General features: G+C 38.3%; 2 protein-coding genes across 2 annotated transcripts in view; one reads left to right on the top strand and one right to left on the bottom strand.

Moving 5' to 3' along the window:
- The first annotated feature begins 365 nt into the window (after positions 1-365).
- Positions 366-722, top strand: LOC147496291 (uncharacterized). The gene has a single exon (XM_086562528.1). The coding sequence runs from the start codon at positions 366-368 to the stop codon at positions 720-722; it is 357 nt and encodes a 118-aa protein (XP_086418654.1).
- A 120-nt stretch (positions 723-842) lies between these two features.
- The window catches only part of LOC147496289 (protein BOBBER 1-like), a 95,381-nt gene continuing 86,367 nt past the window's right edge, over positions 843-9,856 (bottom strand). Inside the window, exons 3-5 of the mRNA XM_086562443.1 lie at positions 1,214-1,324; positions 1,082-1,130; positions 843-978 (exon numbers count right to left, since the gene is read on the bottom strand). Of these exons, the coding sequence (XP_086418569.1) occupies positions 887-978; positions 1,082-1,130; positions 1,214-1,318 (246 nt within the window). The 5' untranslated portion in view covers positions 1,319-1,324 and the 3' untranslated portion in view covers positions 843-886. The remainder of the gene's footprint in view (positions 979-1,081; positions 1,131-1,213; positions 1,325-9,856) is intronic.

Below are 9,856 nucleotides of genomic sequence, written 5' to 3'. Positions count from 1 at the left end.
TAAATGTACTGTTTCCTTTTTTGTTTTTCACATACCAATTTGAGAATTTGGTTTCAGTTGTTAAACTCATAGATCATCAGTTAATTTTTTCTCAGATTACTAGCATGTATCCATGAATTGATTAAGAATTGACTGGAAAATACTTATTGATTGTATGCTATTATATTCACGGGGTTTTGATCGAAGTTGTTTATTAAGGTATTTTTCATTTGATTTGATTCATTGATTGTTGTAGATCCGTGGTAATTTAGTTTTAACTTGTTAAGAGTATTATTTAAGTTCATACTGTGTTTGTGAAAATGTAGGGTTTTTATGGAAATAGAAGTAATTTGTTTATTGTAGTAATTTGTTTTCGATGGATTTAGATGGGTTCAAGCAGTACCCCTTTGGAATTGGAACCTTTTGAGGTAGCTAAAAAAGTTGAAGCCGAATGGAACTTAGAGCAAGAGGGCTACTTTATTGAGTTGTTGAAGGAAAATGTGATTACACTCGGTATTAAAAGAGTTAATGGTAAGTTCACGAAAAATGAATGGCTCGACTTGAGAAAGAAGTATTATTTGAGATTTGGACTTAAATATTTACCAAAAGCATACAATAACAAGCACCAAAACATGAAAGAAAGGTTTCGAGAATTCAAAGCGCTTGTTGAAAAGACTAGTGGGATAGGATTTAATCAAGTATTGGGTACTTTTATTGCGAGTGATTCATGGTGGGATGATTAAATAAAGGTGATAAACGGTTATCATTTATTAATATTCCTTTCCTTTTAACTATGTTTTTTGAAACTATGTTAATTGTTTCAGTCATTAACAGGACAAAAACAAAGTTTACCTCGATCTTCTTGAAATCTCTGAAGCATAAGGCGCTTCTGTTCGAGATCAGACGCCTAAGGATCAAGCTGACCTTGACCAGATATAGGAGAAACCCATGTTTGCCATTTTTTTCTCTTTTGCAAAGTTATATGCAATATATCATCCTCTACCAACATCCAATTCACAACAACAAAAACAAATATACTATTAACACACATATCAAATAAACACTTCTTAGAAACAATACAAGCAAAAAAAGACGCATTTACCTATAGTCCAAAATGACGAATCGGTCTTAACATGACTAGTCAAATCATGCTGAATAAATAACAACCACCACAAAATATCAAAACAATGTATTGCAAAATTAAAAAATGATACGATGTTATTTAGATACATACATTAAGATAAGGAGGGTTTCCTTTAATTCCAACTTCAAAATGTTTCGATTGTATCTTGCACGTGAAAAGCTTTCTAGGTACATTAGAAGGTAGATTAATGTACATGTTCACCTCATCAAGTGTTTGGTCCCATTCGAAAACTTTTTGACCTACAAGAAAACATTTTTATGTGATTTTTGAAATATTAGACATAAAATAAGAATTGAAATTTAAGTCCAATAAAAAAACTTGCCTTCATGAATAAAACTGTGGCGCTTTTCTGGAGCTAATTTTTCCACCATCTTCTTATGGTCCACGGAATAATAGTTAATGCCGGGCTTAAACTTATTATGGTATGCGTCGCGGGCTTTAATTTTAGACATTTTCATTTGGACCCCTATTCCCTCTAGGCCCAATAACGTTCTCACTTGACCTATAGTTAATGGGCCCCATCTTCTAACGTAGTTGTCAGGTCATTAGCATGCTAATGGCTGTCATAACTCTGATCGTTTTCTTTAATTGGGTTTTTGTAAGTCTCCAAATTCAGGATGATCACTTCAAGTCGGTCTCCATATATATCCACTCATTTTTAGAGTATACAAGGAGATTCACAAGTAAATAAGAGGTTGCAGTATATTCAAACATCGACATGATTAAGAGGGCGTTTGGCAACACCTCAATAAGTCATTTCCTGGCTTTCTAGAAGGACAGAAGTCAAAAGCACGTTTGGCAATTTCAGAAAGCTAAAAATATAAGAAGTGGGAAAGCAAAAAAAATGTCTTTCTAGAAAGTCCAAAAACTCATTTTCAGGTAGTTAGTTTTTCTAGCTTTCCCCTTTTGTCTTCCCGTGGTTTCTCTGTTTCTCTCCTATAAAAAGCGATATCACTTCTTTTCCAAAAACCCTTTGTAAGTACCCTCCGTTCTACATTCATATCGCTACAGCACACGTGTCCACACACCAGGTCATACTTCAGCAGCTCGTACCAAGCCATCAGGACGTAATAACGACCCAAACTCAGGTTGTCCCAAATATCAGTTACAGCCATATATGGAAGCAAATGATCCACCACGATCCTGGAGCTCAGTCAACGCACCAATCAAGGAGACATTTACTTTGTAACATCAGAAGTAATGAAGAATCATCAAGATAGCACAAAATATGGATCTACACTTGACAACGGCCTGGAGCAAATATGGAAGGTCAGCTCAAACATCTATAAGTAGAGAGAGATGAACTACGTAAAGCTTGATTCAAGTTTACCCAAGAAACTTGATACGTAGGCAATTCTTGCTCCCAAGAAAGAGTGCAGTCATTCCCTATCAAATACAACGTTAGGTCGTAGACCCAAAATCTATACCTCTACATTGGCGCCGTTTGCCAGTCCATTTCCTTGAGAAAAACAGACAAACTATTTTCTGAAGCCCACGAAGCTGGTCAGAAAACCACCATGGAAGCACAGCTACAAGCTTTGGCATATCAAATGAAGACTCTCCAAGATTCTTTTATAGCCCTTCAACAAGAAAACCAAGCTATGTGTGAGCAAACCACCTCCAACACCAACAATGTGGCTCCAAACGCAATCAAGAACAACGCAGTCAAAGCTCTCACCACAACTACCAATCAACGACTAGAGGACTTCGCCCAGAGGTTGGAGAAGTCAAGCGAAAAGGCCAATGCAGCCCAGATCGTACAGAAGATGCTCCAGTCATACAAGGCGTCACCATTCACCACTGAAGTCAGGGACAAGCAGCCTCCCACAGATTTCATCAACCAAAGTTCCCGTTGTATGACGGCAGCTCATGTCCAGGCCAACACATAGCTCGCTTCAGCTAGATCCTTGTGTTCTACAGCGCTCCAGACTATGACTGCCTGAAGTGCAAACTCTTTCCAGCTAGTTTAGAGGATGAAGCTTTAGACTGGTTCTACATGCTCACTCCTGATTCAATTAACAACTTTAACAAGCTGGCCGAGACGTTCGCAGCAGAGTTCGTCCACAATAGGAAGAAACAAGCCGACCTAGACTCACTGTTTTAGCTGAAGCAAGCACACGACGAGACGATCTGTGCATTCCTAGGACGTTTCAAGAAGGAACTCCTATCAATGGAGTCAGGCCTCAAGGATAGCTTTGCAACTTCAGCATTTACCAACGCCCTCCTAGACGATTCTAATCTAGCAGGGTCTCTCATGCGCAACAAGCCAGAACGCCTAGACGACCTGTACCACAGAGTCGACAAGTACATGAAGTATGAAGAATGGATGGCACAATATAAAGGCAAAGAAGTCTTCGCAGTAAGCGACAAGCGAGGACCCAAAGAGAGCCATCAGTACTCAGGCAACAACAACAAGGGCAACAACTCCTATAGGGGGATTTCCCGTAACTGAACAGATGACACGTGTATGGAAAATAACCTAAGACTATAAATGTCTAGAATAAGACGAGGACCATCGGATCAGTTTTGTGAATAAGTGATCTCGTGCTTAGCACGAGTGTTTAGTGGACATGTGATAGCCATATGACTGACTACCTTCAAACATAATAGTTACCCCAGTCGTTAGGAACTGATATAGACAGTTCCTGAATAAAAGGAGACTGAAGATGGCAATCTTTGATGATAAAGAAGGAATCATGATGACATTGATAGGGTTATATACTAAAAGCATTACTTTTGTATTAACTCTAATTCTTTATATTTTGAATGAGAATCATATGGGCAAATGTTATACATATTATATATGTTATTAGTTATATGCATGTGTCTAATACTTTATGTTGTAGATGATATGGTGTGAACACACAGAAGATCATATCATCAGTACCTTATAAAGTATAAGTAATCGTTCACAACCTAGATGGATTTGGACAAACCATTGGTACGGTTGTAGTATAATCTGGTATTAGTCTATCTTGACTATAGGATTACACTAGTACACTTTGTGTGTATTGAGCGGGACCAAGTGAGGTTGTTTCTCCTTATCGACTATATATAGAGAGAAAAAGCGCTCGTTATTATGGATGCTTGTCCTCCTAATCCGGATATAATAACGGGCACTTACATGCATTGTACATTACTTTAAATCATCAATGAGTAAGATTCATTTGTGAATCAACAAACTCGATGGATTGGGTAATGACATTGTATGTAAGGTGTGCTGTTGATTATAGAAGGAATCCATGTCCCACAAGAAGTCGGGTTGATGATATCCCCTTAAGGAGCTCAAAAAGATTGTCATGTAAACCCTGCAGGTGGATTTATTCCGACATGACAATGAGGTTGAGTGGTACTACTCAAGGACATAAGAAGTTGATTAATGTAGTTGTCAGTAACTTGACTTAATCAACGGACATTCGATATCTTAAACACGGGGAGATCAACGAGCATATAATATGGATCCCATAAACGCTGACACGTAATTTGGGATTAGGGCGGTAGTGCAACAATGGCCTTTAGTGGAATAAGTCATTTGTTGACGGACTTGGGCCGTGTGTTCTGGGCGAACATGGGAAGCCCAAACTCGTCAGGAGGCCCAACCCTAATTTCTCTTGATGGTCCTTGTTATAGCCTATAAATAGAATAATCTCTCTCTGGCCGAAATTCACTATTCATCTGAACAGAAAAAAAGGCAAGAAAAGATAGATACAAAATTAGATCTAGCTTTGTGAGAAAGAAGGGGATTGGTAGATCGTTGTCCAGACAACGTTCAATCTATTCTAAAGGAATACAACAGAAGATCAAGGGGTTGATTGTTGATTCGGATTCATAAAGCTTGGATTCTCAGAGTTATCAAAACCGGATCTAAAAGGTATGTTCTCTATCCAAATCGTGAGAACCCCATTGGTTCCGCTGCGCGTGGGTTCTCGCGGTTTGTAGAAATATTTGCATTATGAATAACGGTTCCTACAGACATATCTTAGGAGTTACCTTTTAGATATAATCTTCCCATACACGATGAGACATTATGATAAACAAGGAAAGTTACCTCTCATAAGATATGGTCTAGATTTAGACTTCCATAAGAAGAGGAATCCTAAAAGGAAGGCAGAGTCCAAAGATGGAAGGGAACTCACAAGTGGTAAAGACAGCCCTAACCCTAGGATTCTCATAGTCCTTTCTATATAAACCATAGGGATTCGCTCTTAGGAACTATGTAAAATAGGGTTTGAGTCTCCAATAGAAGAAAAGAGATACGTAGGCAGCCGTCAGACGGTTCAACCCTGAACTCACCATCATCTCATCCCTTCTCCATTCAGCAAAGGATTCCAGATCACAAGGCATGGAGGAAGATTAGGGGATACTTGGAATTTCCTCTACAACTCCCACAAGCCCTCATACACCAAAAGAGAATTCTCCAACTTCTCCAGGACGTATCCTAAAGAAGATATATACAACACCTTACTTCAAGCTAAACATCAACAAGGTCATAGCAATACTAGGACGTCCATACTGCAACTTCCACAAACTCCACCACCATAACACAGATGAGTGTTGGAGCCTCAAATACTACCTCCAAGACTTAGTCGAAGAGGCCGAGAAAGCTGAAAGAAATCTTGCCAGAAAGCACCTCAGGCATAAGCTGAATGCCAACTGCAACAGAAGCAGGAGCCTGAGCCATGAACGACCTGCTCACAGAAGGAGCTAAAGCAGAACAACCCTACGACCTAAATCTCCAGGTCGGTCGAGGCACAATAGGAGATAGCACTCTTCTGATTGATCACATAATCCACATCATTACAGATACCTCCAACAATAAGACCTCAGGTCGTGAAAAGTGCAGGCATGTAGGAGCACTCCAAGAAATATACCACCTATCCCACAAAGCTGAAGTGATCACTCTTACCAGCTCTCAATTTATGACCTCCATATCATTTACTGAGGAAGATTTGGACAAGGTGTGCCTACCGCATAATGATGCCCTGGTAGTGCACGTCAAGATCAACGGATGGACAGTCAAACTGGTCCTAATCGATCCAGGCAACTCCTGTGACATCCTCTTCTACCAAACATACAAGGATATGTACCTGCCAGACTCGGTGATGATAAAGTCAAATGCACCACTCTACGGGTTCAATGGAGACTGATAAGAGCCCAAAACTGTAGTTTTAACCCCTTAATAATATTATATTTAGACTAATTATGCTTATAATAAATAAGAGTTAGTACTGTTTACGTACGTTTGTGTATTTCAGGTATTGGAGTTAAATATGTGAAGAAATATATCATTTTTGCAAGAGAAATGAGCAAAGGTTGGTTACTAAGAAGTTCTATGGTTAAAGCCCAAGTTTCAAGGAGAAAACGCCTTTTTAAATCCCAGTCAAAGCTGAAAAGTCAAAGTGAATGGGGGCAGATATAGAGCATAAAAGTCAATAGAACTTCTGCATGCTGTATCTTTGGATTCAGACCTTGAAATTGGGCCTACTATATGTCAAAACGACCGGCTCGGAAAGGGTTTTCTAATGGTCTAGGCCTTAATCTAATCAGAGGAGTAAAAGTGGATGAAAAAGCTGTTGCAGTAATTTCCAACAGAAAAACCTTTTTTGGACTTAAGTAATTAGGTTTTGGGCTTGATTTAATGGCCCAAAATATAGCTCCAAAGCCCATGCATGAAATTGTAAACCTAGCCCTCTCATATATAAAGAGGACTAAGGCACAACTTTAACACTCTCACCCATTAGATAATAAATTAGTTTTCTTCTTTAGTTTTAAATCTAATTATTGTTTTATTAGCCTAGCCACCATTAATTCAATCCAAGCTATTTCCAATACAAGTGTTTTTTAATTATGTATTCTTCTCCTTATTATTATGGCCATGATAGTCTAATGAATCATAGCTAAACCTATTAGATGGGTTTGATTAAAGCTTTGATGAAGACTTGATGTGTTAGTATAGAATAGTTGTAGTAAGATATTCCACTCTAGAGGGTAGTTAATTCACCATGAGAATGGGTTTCAATTGCCTCACATGCTAATTATTAGTTGGTAGAGATGCCATGAATAATTAGGGATAAAAAGACCTAACCTTTATGTTAAAACATAAAGATTAGGGTTGCAACAACTCCGTACTAGCATATTAGGGATTACTCAAGGTAGAATTTAAATCTCCCTAATTCCTTCTCATTCACATCTTTGTATTTAATTTCCATAGTATAATTTAGAATATCTTAATTAGTTATTCTCACACATTAGTCTTATTAAAAAAACATTGCTTTCACTGGTATTATAGAATTGTTTAAGTTGGTCAAACTGTTACGTTCTAAGCAACTAGGAGTGGAACGAAATCTTTACTCTAAGTTTATTACATGATAATTGAGAGTAGAACTTTGATATAAAGGACGAAAATATAGTTTTCTTATTCCTAGTATAATTAGCTAAGATATAGTAAAAATGTATTTTCGTATTATCAAATGGCGTTGCTGCCATCTTAGTTGTGTTTAGATTAGTTTCCCTTCGTGTTTTCAATTCTACCAATATCCCACTTCACCCACCCACCCGATTGTTTGGTTCTAACTATGTTTTTTTTCCTCAGAAAAAAAAACAACAGGAATTTTGCTCCTGGAAGTCGGTTGGAAAAGTTTTTTGACACAGTACTCGGAGCGCGTCCGTGCCCATTTTAACTCTATTTCTGAGCGCGCCCATCCTCTTGTTATTGGAAAAAAAATCGACCACAAGACTCGGCGCATTGGCAATTTGTTTGTTTATATTTATATTTGAGCCCATTCTTCCGAAAAGCCCAATTCATAGGTTGAATTCTGAGGGCTCTCTTTTTGTTCAAGTTTTTTTTATTTAGTGCTCCGAAGTTTTTCAATACATTGAGATTGCGTATCAAAGACGCTATTCATACGCGTAGCAAGGAGGCATTCAAGTACTCTTTCTTCCATTCCTCGCCTCTTCTATTAGAGGAGTTTCAATTCTAGTATATCAGGGTTGTTTGACTGTTGTTCATGTTTTTTTCATATTGGATTTAGCCTTACATGAGATTAAGGTCTGGTAAGAAAAAACCATATAGCGTTATATATCGTAAACGTCAACGCACACGCCTATCTAGTATATCACACACTACACCTACATCAATGGCTGAAGAAGCAGAGACTCCTCTCTCTGATTTTTACAAAGCCCTAAACGATAGCCCTAAGTCATGCATCATTCTTGCAGACCCAGTGGGGGATTTTCAAATTCCCCCGAATATATTTAATTTGTTATCGATTTTTCATGGGTTAGACCATGAGAAGCCTTATCAACACATGCGTAGGATAGAACAAGTTCTTACTACATTCCATCATCCTACCGTAGGTTCGGAACAAATTAAACTGAGGGTGTTTCCTTTCACCCTAGCCGATAAGGCGACATCTTGGTTAACTGCCCAAACGCCTAATTCTGTGGACTCGTAGGCCAAACTTGTTCAATTGTTTATGGAACAGTATTACCCACCGCTGAAGACAGATGAAATGATTCAATGAATTCATTTTTTCCGCTAGAACCCTCATGAATCCTTTTCCGAGGCCTGGAACCGGTATACTGATCTTCTTATCGAGTCTCCGCATCATAACCTTGTAAAAGATGTGCTTGTTCGTGCCTTTTTCAAGGGGCTTTTACATCATTATAAAGAGGTTCTTTATATAATGACTAGGGGTAGTTTCCTTAGTAATTGAGCCTCAGAGGCTTATAAGTTTTTAGAAGATCAATCTAAGCGTAATAATAACTAGGGGGGGGGGGTGACGACATACCCCGCTCCGCTAATTCTTCTTCCACAGCCAAGGCTGCCAGTATGTTTGACGTTAAATCTGATCCCGAGCTTAGAACTCTAATCGAATCTCTCACAAAAAAGGTAGACTCCATTTCTATTCAACATAAGCCTACTCCTGTCATAACAACTATCACAACCACCATCACAGCCGGATAATGTTTGCTCCTTTAATAGCCTTCCTATTCCTAATGTACCTTGAAGACAAAACCCCTACTTCGGTTGGCGAAATAATCAACTAGTTACACCTCCAGGTTTAATAATCAAAATATTAGGCCAGCAAACAATTACAACCCAGTTCCACAAAGACAAGTATAAGGACAAGGTAATTATAATAATTACAATAATTATAATAATAATAATAGAGGTATCGTCCCGGTTAATAACAACTATCACAACCCACCCGTTAATAAACAACGTGAGATAGTTCCTGTCACACCACCTATGGCAACTACACCTTCACAACCGGATCGTTTCGATGCCTACATGCAAGCTCAACAACAAATTTTACAACAGATTCATCAATCTATACAACAGTTAACCCAAGAGAAAGCCCAACCAAAAGGTGTGTTTCCAAGTCAAGCTATACCTAATCATAAAACGCCAAACACAACCTTTAAAGTAACCGATAATACTAGTACCAGAAATTTAAACGTAAGTGAGTTAAATGCCATCACCACTCTCCGTTCTGGCAGAGTGGTTGATAACACCGTAACTATGCCCATTGATACACCACCAACGGTCATTAAAAATGAAAATTTACTAGATATCAAAATAGAAACTGAAGATCCTACCCCTGTAGACGTACCAGTTAAACCACAACCCAAGAAAAAAATAGCCAAGGTTAAAACTCCTATTGACCCATATGCTAAATATAGAGAGAAACCACCATTTCCCTAGAGACTAGCCATGTTAAACAAGGATAC

The sequence above is a fragment of the Coptis chinensis genome, chromosome 5 (assembly GCF_015680905.1).
Source record: "Coptis chinensis isolate HL-2020 chromosome 5, ASM1568090v1, whole genome shotgun sequence".
Lineage (NCBI taxonomy): Eukaryota > Viridiplantae > Streptophyta > Magnoliopsida > Ranunculales > Ranunculaceae > Coptis > Coptis chinensis.
The sequence above is the reverse complement of the archived record's forward strand: the minus strand, read 5'-3'. Positions and strand labels throughout refer to the sequence as shown.

Coding starts and splice junctions, on each gene's coding strand:
- LOC147496291 (XM_086562528.1), top strand. CDS start 366: ATGGGTTCAAGCAGTACCCCTTTGGAATTGGAACCTTTTGAGGTAGCT.